The 24,014-nt window shown below is 42.6% G+C and overlaps 1 protein-coding gene across 6 annotated transcripts in view; it reads left to right on the top strand.

The window, feature by feature from the left end:
* Window positions 1–24,014, top strand: part of bnc2 (basonuclin 2) — a 592,281-nt gene that overhangs the window by 505,056 nt on the left and 63,211 nt on the right. For all 6 annotated transcript variants that reach the window (XM_041186053.1, XM_041186055.1, XM_041186051.1 and 3 more), the window contains one exon: window positions 21,622–23,564. In XM_041186053.1, the coding sequence (XP_041041987.1) occupies window positions 21,622–23,564 (1,943 nt within the window). The remainder of the gene's footprint in view (window positions 1–21,621; window positions 23,565–24,014) is intronic.

Below are 24,014 nucleotides of genomic sequence, written 5' to 3'. Positions count from 1 at the left end.
TTTTTTTTTGAGCCAGTCCATTGGCACAGTGTGTCTCTCCATCACACAATCCCTAACTATCTTGAAAATCTTTCACACAAAATTGAGTTTGAATGTTGCAAAATCATGTCTGTGACTAAGAATCAGATCTGATTCCTGCTGTACAGCTGTCAAGTAATTTGACCAAATTTAATTGCATTATTACCTTGGGGATTGTGACTAGGCTGGGATGCATGAATGTTACATATGTTTGAATTGCTAATCATTTTAGAATTTGGACCACGAGACTTGGAACAAAAGGATACAGTTCCTTTAATTTGGAAAAGACAGCAGCGAGGACAAGTCTGTCTTTAATTAGATAATGCAAGATGATGAGAGCTGATGATTGGTTTTTATTGTTATAAATGTAGTGTGGTTTGTTTCTTTATCCCTCTTTGTGCTGAGGGTAAAATACAGGCATTTACATTTGTGGTATTTGCAGGTGTATTTCCCTCTGATTCTTGATGGATTTTGCTGGGCAGAAGGGAAAGGTGCATCAGGTCTCAACTCACTTGATTCCTCTCACAGTTGCTCCAAACTAATACTCTGTTTAAAGGTGTGGTCATATGGTTTGGAGTACTTTCTAAAGCTGCCATGGAGAATTATTCCTTGGCCTCTGTACGGTGCTTGTTCTGAAGCCAAAACTCGACAATAGATTTCAACAAAGATCTTTACTGAGTTGGGGGTGGGAAAAATGTATTAATTTTGATGGGTCCAGTTTTCACATTTATGAGGGTATGAAGAATTGACTGCAGCCATGATTTCCTATATCCCAACAGATGTAGCCACTTTCTGTCTGAGTCAAGAACCCGGGATTCATCTTACTTTAATGAACTCAGCATTTAGCTGATATTGTTTTCTTTGCACAAAGTTATTACAAAGGGTCAAACTTATATATTTGTTTCCACTGTAGCGATAAAATAATGAAAAAAGAGTTTGATTCAGAGTCATGATTCTTTATGACAGTTATGCATAGTATTTTCAAAAGATAAAAGCACAGTAAATTTTTCTCTGCTGACTAATTCTCTCTGTCAAAAATCCATAAGAACATAAGAAATAGGAACAGGATTAGACCATTCAGCCCCTCGAGCCTGCTCTGCCATTCAATAAGATCATGGCTGGTGGTCTTGTTTTTCGATTTCCACATTCCCATCCAACCCCAAAAACCTTTGATTCCCTTCCCTATCTACCTCTATCTTAAAAATATTCAGTGACCCTGCCTCCTCCACTTCGGAGGCAGAGAATTCCAAAGTCGCACAACCCTCTGAGAGAAAAAAATTCTCCTCATCTCTGTCCTAAAAGGGTGACTCCTAATTTTAAAACAGTGACCTCTAGTTCTGGACTCACCCACAAGAGGAAACATCCTTTCCAAATCCAGTTTTTCAAGGCCTTTCAGGATCTTGTATACTTCAATCAAGTCACACATCACTCTTTTAAACTCCAGTGGAAACAAGCCCAGTCTGTCCAACATTTCCTCATAAGACAACCCACTCATTCCAGGTATCATTCTAGTGAACCTCCTCTGAAACGCCTCCAATGCATTTACATCCTTCCTTAAATAAGGAGATCAAAACTGCACACAGTATTCGAGGTGCGGTCTCACCAATGCCCTGTATAACTAAAGGGTAACATCCTTACTTTTATGTTCAATCCCTCTCATAATAAGGGATAGAATTCCATTAGCCTTCTTAATTACTTGCTGTACCTGCATACTAACTTTTGTGACTCATGTACTAGAACATCTAGATCCCTCTGCACCTCAGAATTATGCAGCTACTCTCCATTTAAGTAATACTCTGCTTTTTTGTTCTTCCTGCCAAAGGGAACAACTTCACGTTTGCCCACATTAAACTCCCATTTGCCAGATCTTTGCCCACTCACTCAACCTATCTATATCCATCTGCAACCTCCTCATGTCCTCTTCACAGCTTGCTTTCCTATCTATCTTTGTGTCATCTGTAAATTTAGCTACCATGTCTTTACTCCCCTCATCTAAGTCATTGATGTAATTCATAAAATGTTGAGGCCCTAGCACAGACCCCTGTGGGACGCCGCTCGTCACATCCCACCAATCAGAAAAAGACCCATTTATGCATACTCTCTGCTTTCTGCCAGCCAGCCAATCTTCTATCCATTCTAATATGTTACCCCCTAAACCATGCTCTTTTATTTTCTATGATGTGGCACCTTATCAAATGCCTTCTGGAAATCCAAGTATCGTACGTCTCCAGGCTCCCCTTTATCCTCAGCACATGCTACTCCTTTAAAGAACTCCAATAAATTGGTTAAAATGATTTTCCTTTCACAAAACCAGTTTAATCCAGTTTTTAAAAACTCCTCACGGCCCTGATGTGTTTTGATGTGAATGGTCCAGCTTGTTGATTACAAGCTGCAGTACCATACGGACAGGATAAAAGGCCCAGAATTCCTGGCTTAGAACATCTCACAAACCTGCCTTGTTAGTCAGACTGGTTCCATCGCCCTTCAGCTCAAACAGATTTTTTACTCACTGTGACTTGTTGGCCGTGTGAACCGATAAAGGCACAACAACAATAACAGGACATCTGGGATTGGTGAACGATCAGATCAATGGCCTATCTCCTTAACCAATGAGATTTCAGGATTGAGAAAGGAACAGCGGAGCAATTAAAAGAGAGGGTGAATTATAGTCAAATCAGGTACAGAAAGAGAAATACAAAGAGGGGAAGAAAAATTAGATCAAGAAAGAGAGAAACAAAAAGGAAAATCAAGAACAAAAATTAAAATAAAATTAAAATTTTAAAACATTACTAGGCACAGGAACATGATTCCACAGTTTAAAATATTCCCTTTCTGGGCCAGAGAGATTGAGTAGTATTGCAGAAACACACCTTTAAACAGGGTCCTTGTGCTGTTAAGTACCAGCTCTAACTTGCTGTTTAATGGGAAAATAATGCACAAATGCAGAAGTTCCTTGGCACTTAGAGGAATAATTTCTCAACACTTTCCTGCAACTTGTGAGGAGGCTGAGTAAGAGCTGCTGTTTCCATGGAGCTAATGGCGGCAGCGTGACGCTAATCATCCAGAAACTTTCTTCAGTCATGGGGAATATCACCCTTGCCACGAGCTTCTGGATAATTCACATGTCAATAATGGTGGGGGGTCAATAAACTCGCCATTACTTTCCCAGCAAATCCTAGTTTGTTAATATGTTTGTTCAGTTGAACCCACCACCACCCCCTCCAACCCCCACCTCCAAACCCCGCAGCAGACCCTCTCAGGTCAGGTCCAAATTGTGAACGGATGCTAGACCATTAAACATGAGGCAATGGAGCAGCCTATAAACTGACTACTAGAACCCGCCACTTAATTTTCAATGTTCCTAAAAAGAATCTGAAATTTAAAAACATTTCTATATTGTTTTATTTAAAATCTGTGCATATACACATATGAGCTTATATATGCATTATATAATATGTGCATGTGTGTGTGCATTTATATATATAAAATATGTATATGTATACATATATAGTTATGGTGATTTGCTTTGCCCAAGTGCCTCGACAAATTCTGTACAAAGTACTGATACAATTGTGCTAATTGTAGGTAGACTGGAGCAATTGTTGTCTGGTTTGTTTTTTCAACAGTAGTATTTAAGTGATGACACACAGTAATTTGTTCATCCTGCTGTTAGCATATAAATATATCTGTACAAGATTCATTTACAGCGACGCAGTGGCAGTTGCAGAACACAGACACTGCACAGAGCACCTAACTACGAGATAAAGTGGACCCAGTGACTTATGCAGTAATTATGGGATAATTGTCATTAACCTTGCAAAACAGTAGTTTACCCGTATTGTTTAAAAGGCTCCAGGATGCATAATGACAAGGTAATCTGTCAAAGCGCTGAGGGAAATATTAATGAGATTTGTGGAGGACTGTATGAAAATCTGCCGAAACTAGCTGCATTACCTTAATGGAGAGATGCAGACACACTTTCACAAGGGCTTCTAATGACATATTTGGCTGGCTCTGAAAACCGCCTGCAATTGTAGGCAATTGGAATAGTTAACAAATTAGGGCTTTGAGGATGAAGTGTACTACACGTCAACTCATTTTACCAGAATATGTGTGTATTGTATAAAATTTGACATTTAAAACAAACTTTGATCATTTAGAATTTTTTAAAGTGAAGCCATGAAATTATCTAAAGTCTGAAGAGTCTCCCTTTGGAATCTTATTTCTCGGAATGGATGAAGAAATCATTGTGACTTGGAGTGAGTTGTTTTTGATATGCACCTAGCAGGACACCCGGGAAGCTTTGATCCAACGCTCCTTCGATACCTGACAGGACCAGTTCTTTGGTCAACAACATACACCCTGTGCCAGTGCAATAAGGTTTAAGGAGTCACACGTCCATCATAACATCATGGCCTACCCCGCACCTACAGAACAAATTAAGTATCCAGAGTCCAGTTGCAAAATAAACATCTCATTTACTTCTGAGTGACAAACATAGCAGAAATTAACATTGACCGGTGTTGAATATCACACCATTAAAACAAACCGGAAAAATGGAGGAAACAAATATCTCCTGTGATCAGGCCGTGTTGTGTTTAAGGTGCTTTACGTTTTCACTTGTGGGTGCTTTGTCTAGGTGCTCCCCCCTCGCTGGCAGCGGCATTGGAGACAGCCTGCTGACTCTGCTGTCCTGTTGGCCTCGATGACCTTGGCGGGCGACCTCTGGCCCGTGGAGCCTGTGCTGGCCTCGCCTGGGAGCGAGTGGCCAGTGCCACGACTGGCATCTCCCCAGTCACCGCAGCCTCATCAGATACCACGGATACTGGCAGAGGGGCGGAGGAGCCGCTGCCATCATCCGGAGTGCCCTGAGAGGAACCTGCAGAGACAACTGGCAGCTTATGTGCCAACGTGAGGTCGCTCTGGACTTCCCTGCTCGCCATTGACGGATGGGCACCTAGCTGGGATACTGGGTGCCCAGTCCATCTCCCACACCGACACTGACCACCTGAGGTCATTGCCAATGTGAGGGCTTGCAGATCTGAGCGCATCCCCAGGAAGCCCTGATTCAGCTCCTGGAGGAGCCTCTCCATGAGAGTCGCTACTCCTTCCATGGAGGAGGCATTGTGCTCGGCCATGAGGGTCAACACAGTGCTTATGCTCCACATGGACTCCTCCACAACGGAGACCATGGCCCACATTCCCTCATGTATCTCTGCGAGATCCTCCCGCACACCCTGCTGGACTTCCGGTATCTGCTGCCTAATGGACGACTCCAGAAGCGCATCATCCTGGTCTCCAGCAGCCTTCCGACTGTCGGCACCCTGGGCACTCTCTGCCTCTGCCTGCACCTCAAGCAAGCATAAAGTGCCCTCACCAACGTCACCAAGATAATAGATGCTGACCTTATGCCCACTGAGATGCGTATCTGCGCTGGTGCCTGCTTGACAGAGAGGGTGTGGCGCTGCTGCGTGCTCAGCATGCTGGTCCTCAGGAGTCGGAAGGAGCCTTCTGGCTCCCCATGGTAACATGTCAACATGGTACTCACCCTTCCTGATCTCTGGAGATCATTGAAGCGCTTCTGGCACTAGACCATGTGCGCCTCACCACGTCGTGGCTGCTGACCCTGGATGCCACCTCCTCTCAGGCCTTTTTGCTGAGGTGAGGGGTCCTCCTCCTCCTGTCCCTGGGGACAAGGGTTTCTCTCCTTTGCTGCCACCAGCCCGCCCCTGCTGAGCACCCCCACCAAGGGTAAAATTCTGCCAAGTGGAAAGTAATGATTGAATTACTTTTCTAAAGCTTTTTATTTACACATACTACTGTCACTATAGGCTTCACTGGTTCTATACAGAGTACAGTGGGTAAATGGGCATGGAAGTGCCATAGCTTGGCATAGAAGCATGGGGATTAGGTAGAGTGCCATAATTTGGCGTAAGGGGGTATGAGAGGCCATAGAGGGTGGGGTGAGGCATAGCCTGGCAAGGGGGCATGAACGTATAAAATAGGAGCAGGAGTAGGCCACCCGGCCCATCGAGCCTGCTCCATTATTCAATACGATCATGGCTGATCTTGGGCTTCAACTCCACTTTCCCGTCAGCTCTCCAGATCCCTTTATTCCTTGCGATACCAAAATTCTGTCTAGCCCAGCCTTAAATCTATTCAATGATGGATCATCCACAATCATCTGGGGTAGAGAATTCCAAAGATTCACAACCCTTTCAGTGAAGAAATTTCTCCTCATCTCATTCCTGAATGACCGGCCCCTTATCCTGAATCTGTGCCCCCATGTTTTAGATGCCCCAACCAGTCCAGACAATCTCTCGGCGCCCTCCCTATCATGCCCCTTCAGAATCTTGTACATTTTTTTGTAGGTTGCTTCTCATTCTTCTAAACTCCAGAGGATATAAGCCCAATTTATGCAGCCTCTCATTATAGGACAATCCCCACATCCCACATGACAATTTGGTGAACCTTCACTGTAACTGCCTCCAATGCAATTAAATCCTTTTTAAAATATGGAGACCAGAACTGCACACAGTACTCCAGATGCAGTCTCACCAAACTCTGTACAATTGTAGCAAGACTTCTTTATTCTTGTCCTGCAATCCCCCATAATAAAGGTCAGCACGCCATTTTCCTTCCAAATTGCTGGCTGCACCTGCATGCTATCTTTCTGTCTTCCTTGTACGAGCACACCCACGTCTCTTTGAACATTAACACTTAAAAGTTTTTCACCTTTTCAAAAAAATATTCTGCATTTTAATTCTTATGACCAAAGTGAATAACTTCACACTTCCCCACATTATACACCATCTGCTGTCTTGTTGCCCATTCATTTGACCATGAAGTGGCACAGATGGGGCATGGGGAATATGTGGGGGTGTGAGGGCTGTAGGACGTATGTGTATTTATTTTAAATGGAACAAAGTCCCACAGCATTAAGGCTGGCTTTATAAACAGCCCATCTCCACACCCACCAGCCCTTGTGGCCAACTCCGAACTTCTTCCTGGATCAACTGGCCTGACTCCAGCCCACATCAGACCCCGATAATGAAGATCCCGCCTTCGTGGGCACTTTCTCCCAAGACAGGCGGGCTGACCTGGGAATTTTTCTTACTCCCACTACCCGCCTCAAGGAAGAAATTTCAGGCCTAAATGCCACGTGTTGTTATGCTAGATCAGTTGTTCACTTTAAATCTGAGATTGATAAATTTCCTTTAACATAAGGGATGAATGGGTATGGGTTAAAGGCGGGTATGTGAAGTTATGTAAAAGATTGGCAATGATCTCAATGATTTGGGGGAATAGGCTTGAGGGGCTAAATGGCCTCTTCCTGTTCCTACTTTCTGAGTAGAGAGAGGGAAATAACTATCTAAACAGATTGTGTGTTGAATGTTTGGGAGTAGGACTTGAAGCCAGGACCTTTTGACTCAGAATGTAGAGTCCCTTACGCATTGTCTGCAGATGCTCAGTGGTGCTTGGAATTTCAGATAAAGAAATTGTGCTTAGTGGGCACTTGGATATTATATTCACCAATAAGCACAGATGTACTAACCTGAGGAGGCTGACCCATATCAAGAGACATAAGCAACTTCAGTGAAAGCCCTTTGGTGTGAGGCATTTTCTCAGTTCCACCTGGTTAGATCAGAGTCAGGATAACATTACTACATAGACTGTAGAGCACACGAACAGGCCATTTGGCCCGACTGGTCTGCACTGGTTTTTATGCTCCACAACAGCCTCTTCTTCATCTCACCCCATCACCATATCTTTCAGTTCCTTTCTCCCTCATGTGTTTATCTAGTTTCCCCTTAAATGTGTCTATACTATTCACCCACACTACTCCATGTGGTAGAGAGTTGCACGTTCGCACCACACTCTTGATAAAGAAGTTTTTACTGAATTCCCTACTGGATTTATTCATGACTATCTTCTATCTCTAGTCTTGGTCTCCCCAACAAGTGGAAACATTTACTTTATCGCTACCCTATCGAAACCTCCTCAATATCTTAAAGACCTCTATCAGGTCACCCCTCAGCTTTCTGAATTCTAGAGAAGGGTGCCCCTGCTTGCTCCGTCTGAACTGATATTCAGATCACTGCTCTGATAAACCAGAATAATGGGTGGATATTGGTGCATTCAGGTTAATGCTGGCTTAATACTGGGAAATGTTTGTTGAATTTGTACCATTTATGAGCACGGGTGCAGCACAAAGTTCCTGCTAGTAGAAGGGCAGTGGAAAACAGATGTTGGTCCCTTGACTTTACCTTTTGAATCAGATTATTGAAAATACAGGCTACTGCTCCTGTAAAAAAGCAATGTCCCATAAATTGACATCCAGTAGCCACCAAACTATTAATAGCTAAACATAATGCACAATGTAAATTTTATTTTAATATTGATTCTGTATATTTCTTTCCTTCCCTCTTGGGTCCCTTTCATTGGAGTATTTATTTATCTGTATCTCCACTCAACTTCCCTTTTAAGTGTATTGTGTTGGATTGTAGCATTTTATTTTTATCTGTTGCATCTCAGCTTGTGGCCAATGAGCTGAGATGATTTATTCGCTTCCCTACATTTATTGTGTCTGTTTTTGTTCTTTGAGGTCAATGCACTGCCTTTTATTTCAGAATCGTAGGTTGTTACAGCATAATAACAAGTCACTTGGCAAGTCAAGTCAGTTTTCTCTACACGCATTACCATCTAATCTCACTCACCTGCTCATTACCCATATCCTATAAATGTTCCTCTCTTTTTATCAACTATTTCATTCCCCTTTAAAAGCACTCAGCTTTAACAATGTCTCGTTGCAGGTAATTCTATGTTCTCACCACTTTCTTTGTAAAGAATTTTTTTCTAATCTCTCTTTAGTCATTTTCCCCATCATCTTCAGTATGTTCTCTCTCGTGACTGCCTCAACAGCCAGCGGAAATAATCTTTCACTAGTTTCCTTATCAGTACCTTTCAGTCCTTCCGTCACATCACCCCTTAACCTTCTCAGAGCACAAGAACATAGGAGCAGGAATCGGCTGTTCGGCTGCTTGAGCCCGCTCTGCCGTTCAATATGATCATGGTTGATTTGATTGTGACCTTAACTCCATTTTCCTATCTGTCCCTCATAACACTTGACTCAAGACTAACGAAAGAAGCTCCAGCTCTCATCTCTGGTACATCATTTTAAACTTAGCTTTTCCATTAGTTTCATATCCTTTCTATAATAGCACATCAAAAATGCAACAGTACTCCAAGTGTGGCCTGACCTAGGTTTTTTGTAAGTTCCTAATAATCTCCTTTGCTTTTTTATTCCGTGTTTCTAAGCTGAAGTTTTTCTTCACCATTTTTATGATCTTATCTTGCTGATCTACATAAGCTCCTATTTCATTAATACCCCAAACTAAAATTCACATCCTTGCTTGTCAAACCCCTCCCTAGTCTTGCCCTTCTCTACCTCTGTAACCTCCTCCAGTCTTATAATCCTCCAAGATCTCCACACTTCTCCAATTCTTGCTCCTTGCACACCCCAGGTTTTAATCACTCCCTCATTAGTGAGCTTGACTTCAGCTGTTAAATTCTGAAATTCTCTTCCTTAACCTCTCCACTTCTCTATCTCTCTCTCTCTTTCAGGTGCTCCTTAAAACCCACCTCTTTAACCAAGCTCTTGGTCACCTATCCTCATATCTCTTTACGGGTCTCGGTGTCAAATTTTGACTGATAACGCTGCTGTGAAGCCCCTTGAGACATTTTACCATGTTAAAGGTGCTATGTAAATGCAAGCTGTTGCTGTCTATCTCTGCTGCCACATTTAATGACCTGTGTATCAATGACCCAAGATCTCTCTGCTCCTCTATGCTCTTTAAGTAGTTGCAGTCCACCTCCTTTCTTTACTGTTACTTCAACAATGTAAAAAATTAGCATCTAATTAATGTATTAATTAACATTTTTCTACATTAAACTGTGTTGCCATTGAGAAAGCAACTGGCAGCTGCCTCGGCCAATCCAAGTCAACTTGCCAGCCAATCAGCACTCTTTCCTCCTGTAGTATAAACTGTTGTGATCATTTGAAATTTGGCATTCTTGTATTTGTCCTGATGAGTGTCAGACAAACAGCTTCAGCAGCATGTCTGTCTTTACAGCAACATTCAAGTTCTGTGCTACCAAGCGACTGTTTATATTTATGGTAAATAGGAGTGGTGACAAAGTGCATTTACTTTCTCTATCCTCTCTGTTATATCTTAAAACAATCTATAACATTGGTTAACAAACTGACTTACAAATCCATGTTCACTGGCACTGATGAGCTCATATTTCTAAAGCTGTAATCAGTAATATTATCTTTTCTTAGAGATGCTGGTAGTTTACCAACAACTGACAGAATAATTGGTCTATATTTTTCCTGTCTTATCCCTGTTGTCTATTTTGTAGGGGTTGTTTTAAGTATCATCCTTCAATTCTCTGGGGCAATTTTTCTTTCCACAGAACTTTGGAAAATTATTGTCAAATCCTAAGCTATTTCTCCCTTAGCTTCCTCAAGGTTCCTGGGTAGAAACTATAGTCTCATTTAAATGAGGACTGAGGACCAGTATTGGGTGTGCCTGGGGCCTTCTGGGCCCAGTTTATTCTGGCCAAAATCAATTTCTAGGCCACAATCTTTAATTTGACAATGGTTTTTTCCATTTTATCTGGTCACAATTTATTTCATGCTGTGTTAGTTTCCCTTTTTTTTGTCCTCTTGTAACTTTGTCTCCCTGTGTTCTACACAAATTCCTACAGTTGCTTGTTTTTGATTTTGTTTCGCTCAATCCTGACCTCTTTCTCTGGGTTTAGTGGAGTAATTAATGTTATAGAGAATGTACAAGATGGAAACGTTCAGCGGAGATGGTCCCTCTGAAGTTAGATTTTGGAGCATTGCTGGGGGGTCAAGATAAGTTTAACATTTTTATTTATGTAACTAATAAATACTTTTCTTCTCATAATGCAACATTTTGGCATATGTTGTGTGTTAAAGTTGTTGCAAAGGCTTTGGGCAATAATGACAGATGCACTGCTGCTTTTGGCTGCTCAGCTTAAGCAGTCCGGTATCCCTGGCCTACCCTCCCCAGCCCTCCCTTTACCCCTACCTTGATGACCACTCTCCAATTCACTTCTCCCCACAGTTCCTTCTTGCCTCTCTATCCCTCACCTCCACCCTTCCTTCACCCATTGCTCACCACCCCCTACCTCGCCCTCCCCTCCCCACGTTTCTCCGCCACCCCCCCACCCGACCCCATACCTCCCTCACTCCATCAACAGACTGTGCTGACCACACCCCTCCCTCCCTCCACCCTCCGTTGAAAGTGACCACATTGGGTACATGACACAAATGGCTACCTGACCCTGTGGAGCCAAGACATGCAAACCAGTCCAGGGCGACAGTGGAACTTGCAACATGCAAACATCTACAAAAATAACAAGGAACAAAGTAGGGATCGTTTGGTTACCACAAACCATGTCCATGGTTTTTACTGCAGCAACCTAAAGTCCTGTTGTTTTTACTCTGATTTATCTGTGATTTCCCCAAATTTGTATCACGATTTTACAGCCGGAGTCACACCGGAGTTTGATTCTGGATGAAAGCACAGGAAAACACGCAGAAGGTGAAAGGGCACATGTGGAGGGAGAAACAGAGGTAGCGGGCAGGATTTAATGAGGGTGACAGGGGGTGCCTGATGTCTGTCACCAAAAGCGACGGCATGCTGTCTGACACGATCTCTGTGAGCCCCACGGGAATTAAGTCCCTAGGTGGCAGTGGGAACCCTGCCGCTGGGGCTCAAGGGGGGACATTTAATTGTAGGACTTTCCTCAGTAGGGTGGAAATCCTATCCCCTGAGTACTGAGGCTGGCAGCCCTCCATTACTGACACTGCCACTGGGAGCAGTGGCTGCTGCCACAAATGCATTTGGGCCTTCACCAGGGGTTATCACTGGATCCCTGAAGAAAGGCAAGTGAGGGTCGGATAAAGCTCTTGGGTTGGGAGGGGGTTGGTGTCAGAGAAAAGGGCAGGGTGGTGCCTCTCAGAATGTCTTCGATCAGGCACTGAATACCTGTGAATGAGGGACCCCCTCCCACCAACAGGAGGCTGCAAGCAAACCCAACTGAGTTTTATTTCTGTCATCCCCGCATGGTGACTCCCCTGCATTTTTGAATATCAGTGGCAGTGAAATGAGATTCTTAAGTGGTTATTAATTGCCCACTTGAGGGCCTCAATTGGCATCCAGGTAGAAATGCGGCCCACAAAACTCTCCACCTCACTTTAATCGGTGGGTGGGGGGGTGGTGGGTGGTGGTGGTGGAGGAGGTGGGGAGGCGGCAGGAACCTCATCCTGCACCCTCCCACCCGATCCAATGACCCTCCCCGCCTTAGAACCGGCCTCCGGAAGGCATTAAACTCCGTCCTGCATTTCAGGTCACTGACCATGCTTCAGAAAGTCACTGAAGGAAGTGGGTGGGCTTGTCAAATGTGGTGGACTGATGGACAGCCCATCACCTGAAAAAGAGGGAGAAGTCGTCAAAGGGAAGGAAAGAGTCAATGATGGATTCTGTGAAGGTAAAGCAAGGGGATTAATCCTGACCTTGCCTTAAGGGTATTTTAGAGCAGAAGTCACTGAATATGATCAGGAGTGAGAGCCCTTGCATGATTATTTTATTCTACTGTGGCTAGCTCAGAGGTGTCGTGACCAATTGTAACTCCCTAATTGCTGAAATTATCTCGTTCATGATTTTTATTCTGATATCAATATAATTTGATGGACATGAATAGCAGCAGAATAATTCCTTCCAGCATATTACAGCCCTGTGTTCTCCCCTTTTTGGTCCTTGATGATTCCAAACAATTTATTTTCAACAAAGAAAGTCTGGTTAACAATCCAAGCACTGCTTCAGACTCCCTCACTTGGCTACAACAATCGGAGATCACTCAGTAAAAGAGTCAGTGCAATATGTATTCCATAAGCAAAGGAATTCTGAAAACTCACAAGTGACAAAGACACACAGTGATTTATTAAAAGATCTTTCTCAGAAATGGAATAAATTCCATATATGAATAATAAATCATGTAATGAAGCATTGAGAATGAAATGTTGAATAAATTATGCAAATAATGAAACAGCTGATTTTATCACACGTTGCCGTGGCAAAATTATTGTGCAGTGTTTACACACATACTTGTTAAAATAAAAGAAATAACCGTTTTGCCTTTTTTCTTTAATTAGTTGCTTTATGAAGACAATCAAAGGTTGACTCTGGCTGGTTTCAGACTTAAGTGAGATTTATCACCTTAGTTCACAGTGTAAACCTTTTGAAATCATTTTGATTCAATCACAGCGTTAATAAGGAAAGCTAGCAGTGGCACCATTTTGCTGAGATGGACATCCATATGGACTGGACATGCAAGGGTCAAATGTGCTACTCCAGCAGCAAATGTGCCCATGAATCATGAGCAGGAACTTCAGTGAATGCCCGTCACGTATAATAGGTCAGAGTGAGAGGTATACAGGGCAACTGCCACATTATTAAATATGAAGCATCAAAATTATTCATTTAAATAATTTACGTATCAAGATGCTGACAGGAATTTTCTGAGAAGATTGAATAGACTCCCACCAACATGATGGGGCTTAAGAGTTTTCGCAATGTTACAAAGCTTTGATCCCCAATTAAACTTCCATACTATGTTAGAAATAGTCTTCAGGGATGTTCACCAGACCACACTTATCGTCATATAACACACAAAATGCTTGGTTTCTTCAATGTGTGTGGTATATTTTTGTGAGCGTAGATCAGACTGCCACTGTCCATTTCACACAGCGTGTTCTCCTAAACATTAAATTGTGCCAGCAGTGCTGAGAGTGTTTAATTGTGATTGTTAATTGGTCATGAAGCATTAAGCCAAGGGCTCCTCTGCTCCTAACTGTTTTCCTGAGTAGGTGTTGAAGTAAATTTGTATCCGTCATCCACAATCTACTATAAGTGGAAAAAATATTGAGGGACTTGAAATAACAGAGGAGCAATCTGGGAACAGAACAAGGAAAATAAATATCATTTCTAGGCATATGGGATGTTTGCAAACCCATAATGGGAATTAATTTAATTGCATTTTCTATTCTCTACTCTACTTTTTCTTAAAAAAAGGGAAAACTTGCCAATGTTTTTCTATCCATGTTTCTGACTTTAAAACAACACTTTGACTACATGCCATGTTTTACATTTTAACAATCATTGTGTAAAAGACACAGCACCACTCATCATTTGCAAATATACGCCCTCTGTTTCCTAAGCTGCTGTTTATTCTCCAAAGATGAGAAGCAAATTAAGTAAGAATATACAAGTGGGTGTATGTTGACCAGATTTCAGAGCCTGGTGTTTAATGATGCTGTGCCTCTAATGACAGTGAGAGAATGTAGGTGCAAATTAGATCAGTACTGCCAATTCTCGCACTAAGTTTCTGCAGCATACCCAGAATAGAGAGCCTGGTGTAAAGCAGAAATGTTCCTTCAAACTCAACTCATGGTGGAGTGAGATTTCCCTCAAGGTTGCTGAAGAATGTGATGCTGGACCGAAGCCTTTAGGGAAATTTTCTGGCACTTTTTATAGTCAGAGTAACATCATTACCTCTTGAGCGAATTTCCTTCACTCCTGGGGTTTGTCTGTATGTTTCCTGTGTGTGATTGGCTGCCTTTGCGAGTCTGATTACCCTTAAATGCTTTTATTACGTGCAATCTACGAAGTTTATGCAGCATAATTGTCAGTACACGTCACCCAGCCGTTCCTTCGCTTCACACACTTTTAAAAACTGCAATTGAGTCAATTGATCATCGCTTCCTCATTAACTCACTTTCCCTCTCACTTTCATGAACCTTGGTCATTTCTCTTATTCATTCACAGGATGTGGGCATCATTTGTTGCACATCCCTAATTGCCCTTGAGAAGGTGATGATAGTGATTCGCCTTCTTGAATACAACTGAATGTCTTGCTAGGCTATTTCAGAGGACAGTTAAAACTCAGCCATACTACTGTGGGTCTGGAGTCACATGTAGGCCAGGATGGATGATTTCCTTCCCTAAAGGACATGAATGAATCAGATGGGTTTTTATGACCATCCTGTAGCTTCATGATCACTATTATTAAGTCTAGCTTTTTATTTCAGCTTTATTTAATTAACTGAATTTAAATTCCCCAGCTGCCACATTGGGATTTGAAATCAACTCTCCAAATTATTAGTCCAGTCCTCAAGATTACCGTCCAGTAACATAGCCACTGTGCTACAGTACCCAAATGGCTTACAGGATGAGCCTAGGTATTGCATTGTGTGTCAGCTGTGTCCTTGGGTAACACTTTTGCCTCTGACTCAGAGATTGTGGGTTCAAGTGCCACTCCAGGACTTAATCAGAGAACTTATGTCAATATTCCAGTACACTATTGAGGCAATGCTACACAGTTGGAGGTGCTACCATTTCAGTGAGACTGTGAGGCTGTGTCTGCCTTCTCAAGTGGACGTAAGATATGCCATAGCACTCTTCAGAAGAAGATCAGGTGGGGGGGTTCTCCTAGCAAACATTTATCTCTCAACTACCGCCTGAAAAAAATGATTGTTTCATTTATTTAGCTGAGTGGCGCAAAGACCATTTCAGAGGGCAGTTAAGAGTCACATGTAGGACACAATAGGTAAGGAAAGCAGATTTCCTTCCCTACAGGACATAAGTGAACCAGGTGGGTTTTTATTACAATCATTTAATGGTCATCATTAGATTTTTAATTCCAGATTTTTATTGAATTGAAATTTCACCATCTGCTGTGGTGAAATTTGAACCTAGGACACCAGAGCATTGCCCTGGGTCCCTGGATTACTAGTCCAGCAACAATGCCACTACACAACTGCCCCCCATGTGGCAGTGCTGTACAGCGGCAGCAATGTGTACCAGCTACAAGATGCACTGCAGAAATTCACCAAGGCTTCTTAGACAGCACCTTCCAAACCCACGACCACTACCATCTAGAAGGACAAGGGCAGTAAACACATGGGAACACCACCACCTGGAAGTTCCCCTCCAAGCTACTCGCCAAGCTGACTTGGAAATATATCACTGTTCCTTCACTGTCGCTGGGTCAAAATCCTGGAACTCCCTCCCTAACATCACATGGACTACAGTGATACAAGAAGGTAGTTCACCACCACCTTCTCAAGGGCAATTAGGGATGGGCAATAAATGCTGGCCCAGCCAGTGAAGCCCACAACCCGTGAATGAATTAAAAAAATTTAGTGGCATTTTGTGGGATCTTGCTGTGCACAAATTGGCTGTTGCATTTTCTACCTTATAACAGTGACTTTGGCCAATAAAGCCCTTTTTTTTGTAAAGTGCTTTGTTATGTACTGAAGTCATGAACGGTGCTACATAAATGCAAGACTTGCAACGTCTAGCAAATGCAAGTTATTGTTCTACTGTAGGAAACTCTGCAGTTTCTTCACCGTTGTACAGACTGCTCCAATTCGGAGTTGCCACCCATTGCCTGTTTTCCAGAAACACACTTCATGTTGGTCACTGACTGGTGATATTATTGCTGTCTTCATTCCAAACCGTCCACCTTCCCAACTGCAGGAGTAAATGTGGCATCTTGTGGAAACGTGAGCAAGGAAAGCAGAAAATCAAAGGACTCAGTATCACAAAGAGTGACCTGGGGGATTTGTTACCAGCTGCAAAAGAGAAAATCCCATTGTCTTTCCAAACAATTCTTCAATTATTTTCCTAGAAATATTTTGCCCAAGGCAGCAAATCCTACCGGGCAACGAATGCCTGTCCAGAGACATCACACTCTTCCCAATAAATCCCATTCTTCTTTTTCAGAATCCTGAAAGCGAATTTTCTTAAATTCAGGAACGTACTGTGCTGTAGGAATATTGTTCAGGATACCTTAAACTATAGCCCAGCAACGCTATATCTGACACTAAGAATTACTTGGAGCAGGTTCAGAAACAGGCCATTTGGCCCCAAAGGTCCATGAAAGTATTTACGCTTCACACAAGCCTCATCCCACCTGACTTCGTCTTGCCCCATCAACGTATCCTTCAATTCCTTTTTCCCTTATGTGTTTATCTTGCTTCTCCTTAAAGGTATCAATGCTATTCACTTCAACCACTCGATGTAGTAGCAAATCCCAGTCTTCTCCCTGCAATTAACTTGCCCATTAAGAAGATAGATAGCTCTGTATATCTGAATGTGTATATTTGTGACCTCTGCCCAAACTATGTGACACTGGGAAAACATTTCAGATCTATAACTTAACCAAAATCTGAACCCTAACCTGAAGAATTGGAACCATTAATGTTTACTCTGCAAAATGAATGCAGTGCAGGCTAAGAGTGTAATACACACACATCAATCTATTTACTGCTATCTAGCCTTCTCTCTGTTTATTTATGTGTCTGCTCGTGTTGAATACGATTGGGTCAGTACATTCGAAAGCTGCTCTGAGCTTGGAAACACCGGCAGGAAATTACTTCAAGATGATTTTCTGAGAACAATGTGCAGAAATTGAAAGCAGTTTTCGATTCTGAGCCATCCGAGTATTATTGGATGGTGTGGACACCAGTCCTTGGAGGAGCACCATCTTTCAGAGATTTATGTAAGCTTTTCTCTAGTCAGTTCTCACCAGCTTCAGATCTGCACATGGGCTTGTGGATAATCACAACAAGCTGCTGCACGCCTGTGATCTTGGCTTGGAGTTTTGCATCAAACCAGACTTCAGGTTGATGCCTCGAGTCCAAAAGAGCATCCTTCGGGGCAGTTTGTTAATGCTGTTTGAATATTAGAAGTGAGGGAAATGCCTAAAATAATGATCAAAGCTAACTTTATCCCTCATCTCCCCCCCACCCCCACCAACAATCAAATTCCTACCATCAATAGTTCACAGCACATTCCTGTAAAAATGTGGCCATCACTATAACAAAAGTTGTTCTTCTACGAGAAGGTTAAGACAAGACCTAATCAAGGTATTCAAACGAACTCTTGACTTCTCTGTTGTTGCAAACTACTGCCTCATCTCCACCCTCCTTTCCCACCCAGAGTCCTTGAACATATTGTCCCTTCCCTGACCTGCACCCATCTTTCCTAGAAAGCCGTATCTGAATCCCTCCAATCATGTTTCTGCCTCCACCACAGTACCAAATTGACTCTTATCAAAGTTACAAATTCCATTCCATGTCACTGTGATGAAGCCAAAATATCCCTCCTCATCTGTTTCGGCCTGTCTGTTGGCTTTGACATGGTCAACCCTACCATCCTCCTTCAATGCCTCCCCACTATCATCCAGCTGGGTGGAACTGCATTCAGCTGGCTTCATTCATATCTATCTAATCATAGCCAGAAAATCACCTGCCTTCCTATCCCTGCACCGTTACCTCTGGTGTCCCCGTGAATGTATCCTTGACCCCTTCCAGTTTCTTATCTACGTGCTGCCTCTTGGTGACATTATCCAAAAACCCAACGTTAGTCTTCATAAGTACGCTGATGACAGCCAGCTCTACCTCAGCACTCTTCTTAAAAACTCCTGCTTGACTGGAGCAAAGAAAATGTCTAATTTCATGCTGCCTTTCCCCAACTGCTGCTGACTCTAGTTGGACATCATTCCGGAGGTGTTGTCCCATGATCTCTAGCTGCCCCACCCCCACACTTCTGCTGTTTGTTGCCTAGCGTTTCCATCATTGGGGTGAGTCACCCCTCCCTTTCCCTTGTCAGCTGGAAAGCAGACAGATGCCCCTTTAGCTGACTGTACAATTCTTGGCAGGTAATTAAACAGCTGGCATTCCCCATTTCCAATATTTTTATAATTAATTAACAGATGTGTTCAAATAATTTTTTTTCAAAGCCACATTTTGTTCTTAATGTCCCTATGACTTTTTTCCCTGGGCTAGTCTTTAATTCCTGGAGACTCCAGGGCAATTCTGGCGAGTTGGCAACACTAATGCAGAATCTCAAGTTTACTGGTGAGCGAATTTGATATTAAATACCTGCGCAAAACTGCTTTATTTTCCGATTCCATTCATGTAGTACCTGAAATGAAGCATCAAGGGAAGTAAAAAGAAAAACCAAAAATAAATCTGAATTGGTTTTAATGAGAACATTATATTTTATTTAATCTATTTCCTCCTTTAAATAGATAACAATTGTTCTTTTCATTTCTGCACCTTTTGCAGCCTTTTCAGTGTCAGCCATGGCTCAGTTGGTCACTGAGTCAAAAGATTATTGGTTCACGTCCAACTCTGGGACCTGAGCTCAATATTCTAGGCTGACACTTCATTGCAGTACTGAGGGAGTGCTGCACTGTTAAACGTGCCATTTTTGAGATGAGATATTAAACTGAGGCCTTGTCTGCCCTCTCCAATATCTGTAAAAGCTCTCATGGCCATGTCTTTGAAGAAGAACAGAGGAGTTGTCCTTGGTGCCCTGGCCAATATTTATCTCTAAAGGACTAGACTAGGACAGATTATCTGGCCATATATTTTTGTGGGAGCTTGCAGTGTGCAAGTTGGCTGCTGCATTTTCTACATTACAACATACACTGAAAATACTCTGTTAGCTGTGAAACACTTTGGGACATCTTAAGGTTGTGAAAGGCACTATATAAATTCAAGTCTGTCTGTCTTGTAAAATGGCACTACCTAAGCAATGCCTTAAATGTGTTCCTGTAGTTGTGGATTTTTGTTAGTAGGGCTGTTAAGGAAACAACGTGGGTAAGTGGAGATCAGATACAGACTAACCATGATCTAATTGAATGGCAGAACAGTTTAAGGGGCTGAATGGCCTCCTCCTATTCCTGTCTCCCTAAGGTAGCTGCAATGTTTTGGATGAGGCTTTCACGTTCTGCAAACCTTACATTCTCCAAGTGAGCTAGATTGACAGAAGAAAGGGGATAGTGTCCGTCTGTTCCAGCTTGAATGATTCGGTATCATGCTGATTACTTATTCATCCACAGCATAAGTTGTTAGAAGAGTCAGTTGAATTAAGAGAGTAAGTGACAGTGTGTGGCAGTGTGACAATAGAAGAGGCAATGTAATTGCTAGTTCCTTTTTAAGATCTTTTGGCTTTAATAGAACGCAATGCTAATTCTATTTTCCTTCATGTAACTGTTAATGAATCAATAAAATGCCTGACAGACACTACATATCCCTAGGAAATATTAGTGGTTACATACATGTTATTATTGATCTAATGCATGGGGGATTCTGGAAAATTGGAGTTTATTAGAGACTAGCTTTCAACTGAGTGCAGAACCCTAACTGATCAGAATTCACCCTGTTTACGCCCTCCACCATCAAAAACCAAATATGCATTTCTCAGCTCAGCGCTGGCATAGATAACAATGGGAAATCACCACTGAGTAACACGATCAAACTCAGATTTAGAAAGAATAATCCACCCAGAGATTATACATTCCCATTGTACTGACATGTGCTTTTCGCTCTCTTCTTTACTATTTCATATTTAAAAAGAACGTCATTTTGAAATGCTAAACCAGTATCATTAATATGTTACAATATTTATCCAGAATAAAAAAGTATATGGCAATACCTGAAGGCACAAAGTATCTGACCCACTACTATGAAAGCTGTGAAAGGCTATTTAAAGTATATTTAACAGTGACTGTAGGTGATCTTTGACTCCAGATAATTTTCCCTTTTTTCCCTTTTGTGAAAATGTGCTGATAAAAAGGAATATGACTGTGCACATTGGAACAGCCTGCTTTCTCATATTTGCTTTTAATTTAGGAGGATGGTTCCATGTAGTTTGGTTTGCAGCTTAAGTTTAGATCTCTGTTTCTAATTGGTGAGCCACTGCATCAAGACAGATCCAAAGTTATTTGTGTCCTATTCAGGGTTATATTAGTCATAACAGATTTTGAAAACAGTCTCTAATCGCTCAATGCTTTGCAGAATGTGGCACCTATCGTGGGACAATCATGAAAGCTTTCATGCTGAGTTTCATTGGAAGGAGATATCGCGAGCCTTTGTTCCTTTCGTTTGTTCTGTTACCAGGAAGATTTAACATGACACGTTTTATTAAATCAGCTAATATTATCAATCTTTGCTTCACTCATTCTTATCTACAGGAAAGAGAAAAAATGCTCCTCAGAATTGTTCCCCCTCCTATGTCGTCATATTTGTAAGGATTATAGTGAAGCTTCTTGATTTACTCTTGAGTCTGCACAGCAAGTGTTCCCATATTAATAAGCAATGTATACTGAACATCTGCATAAAAGAGATCATTGTCTTTGTAATAGCAGAATCTTAGGTGGTTCATTTCATAGAGTCCCAATGGTTTTCACTGTATTTGCTTTGACATTATTAAACTCTGTCTGTTTCACTAATAGTGAACCTAATTACCACATTTGCATGGCAGAAAAGTTTGCTCTATGGGTCGAATGGGATTAACAATCTTTGCATGTTGCTCCTGGGCCTCCTGCTGCATCAGTAGGACAGTTGTAGCATCTTCGCAATAAGACAGCTGTAATTATGCAGAATCAATAAGTATTTTTTTGTGTTTGTCTTTGTTGTTTCTTTGATATGGCCTGAAGGATGCTGCAGGCAAGGTGCTGGACCGCTGGACTATCATGTCCCGGGAAGAGGAGATCATTACCCTCCAGCAGTTTCTGAGATTCGGAGAAACCAAATCCATCGTGGAGCTGATGGCCATTCAAGAGAAAGAGGGGCAGGCCGTGGCTGTGCCAACTTCGAAAGCAGATTCCGATATCAGGACTTTTATAGAAAGCAACAATCGGACTCGGAGCCCTAGCCTCCTGGCTCACCTAGAAAACAGCAACCCTTCCAGTATCCACCACTTTGAAAACATCCCCAACAGCCTGGCATTCCTACTCCCATTCCAATACATAAACCCCGTCTCTGCTCCTTTACTCGGCCTTCCCCCCAATGGTGTCATGCTTGAGCAGAGCCTGAGATTGAGGGAACCCAACCTCCCCATCCAGAACGAACGTGTGGAGAGCAGCGAGTCTGAAGTTTCTGTTTCACCTTTTCGAAACGACCAAGCAAGCAGCAGAAATGCCCTCAGCAGCATCATCAACATTGAGCCCAAAACCGAGCAGAACAGGTTGTCCCCGATTCACACCCCTGCTGCTCCTGCGAATGTCACGGTCAAGACTGACAGCTCTAAAAGTTCTCTTCTGAGTTCAAAAATTCAGAGAATGAAAAGAATTGGACTGACCCCAAGAAAGGGCCGAGTGGTCTGCAATGCCTGTGGTAAGACTTTTTATGACAAAGGTACTCTCAAGATCCACTACAATGCTGTGCATCTGAAGATAAAGCACAGGTGCACAATCGAAGGCTGCAATATGGTTTTCAGTTCCCTGAGGAGCCGCAATCGTCACAGTGCCAACCCCAATCCACGCCTGCATATGCCAATGCTGAGGAACAACAGAGACAAAGACCTCATCAGAGCCACATCTGGAGCTGCCACTCCAGTCATATCTAGCATCAAATCAAGCTTAAGTCTAACACCTCCTGGGCGACCATCCCTGGGCTTCAACTCCTCTTCCGTTGACCCAGTTCTTCAGAGCCCACTGGTATTCCCTCCGCTAAAGACAGTGGAACCTGTGCCTCCATTTTACAGGAACTTGCTGACACCTGGGGAAATGGTGAGCCCTCCAACATCACTCCCAACTAGTCCTATAGTGCCCACACTTGATCAGCCTTGTGTCGCTGAGCCACATTCATCCATGGCTCAGGAACTGGCAGCTGACCTTGCCCCCAAGAAAAAATCTCGCAAATCAAGCATGCCCGTTAAGATTGAAAAGGAAGTGATTGACACGGCTGATGAGTTTGATGAAGATGACCAGGTCAATGAAAATCATGTCAATGATGGCATCCATGATGAGGAAATGAATAATGTCAATTGTCACAAAGAAATGAGTCCCACCATTCACATGCATAGTAGCAGGAAAGCAGATGAGGAGAGAAGCCTTGGTGGGTTTGAAGATAAGCAGATGGATAGCATCACCTCTGAGGAGCAAGAGCATGACCGAGACTTTGAGGATGAATCTGAAGGCTCTGAGTCTAAAATGTGCGACAATCCCGCAGAAAATGATGAGCAGGTACACCGGGAGGTTTTTGAGAAGGAGGAAATGTCAAGCAACAAGCTTGAAGACAAAGACTCTGTTTCCCCTCATCCACAGACCATTAAAATAAAGGAAGAGTTCACTGACCCAACCTATGACATGTTTTACAGTATCAGCCCATATGGATTGTACAATGGTGGAGGAGGGAGCATTGCTGCCCTTCAAGAAGGCTTCTCTCCTTCAATGGGATACAGCAGTCCCCAAAAATACTCACCAGAGAGTGAACTCTGCTCCAGCCCTGACCCTAAGATCTGTTACGTCTGCAAGAAGAGCTTTAAAAGTTCATACAGCGTGAAGTTACACTACAAGAATGTTCACCTGAAGGAGATGCATGTTTGCACAGTAGAAGGTTGCAATGCAGCATTCCCATCTCGCAGGAGTAGAGACAGGTATTTTTATTTGTCTGATATATTGTTGAATATGTTTGATTTTATATCTGCTCTTTAGCTGATTGCCAACTATTTAAAAATTAAGTGTTTTCTTTCAGATTTTTGTTTATATTTGCTGATTTTTAAAAATAAGTTAATAGTACAGTTATATATCATGTTTTAAAAAGCCACTGAGAAGGGAACTGTTTAATGTGATGCGGACCTGCGGTGATGTTCTCTGATCTACTTCCCTGTGAAATGGTAGGGCACACATTCATCTTGACATCTTCCATGTTGTGTTCAGTAAACACTGAGAGGAGTTGGGTCACTTAATGAAACAGTGGAGGGTGAATCAACCCACAGCACAGCAGCAAAAGTAAAATGCGGTGGATGCTGGAAGTCCAAAATGAAAACAGGAAATGCTGGGAAACAGTCACAGGTCAGGCAGCATCTGTGGAGAGAGAAACATTT

The sequence above is a fragment of the Carcharodon carcharias genome, chromosome 4, assembly GCF_017639515.1.
Source record: "Carcharodon carcharias isolate sCarCar2 chromosome 4, sCarCar2.pri, whole genome shotgun sequence".
Lineage (NCBI taxonomy): Eukaryota > Metazoa > Chordata > Chondrichthyes > Lamniformes > Lamnidae > Carcharodon > Carcharodon carcharias.
The sequence above is the reverse complement of the archived record's forward strand: the minus strand, read 5'-3'. Positions and strand labels throughout refer to the sequence as shown.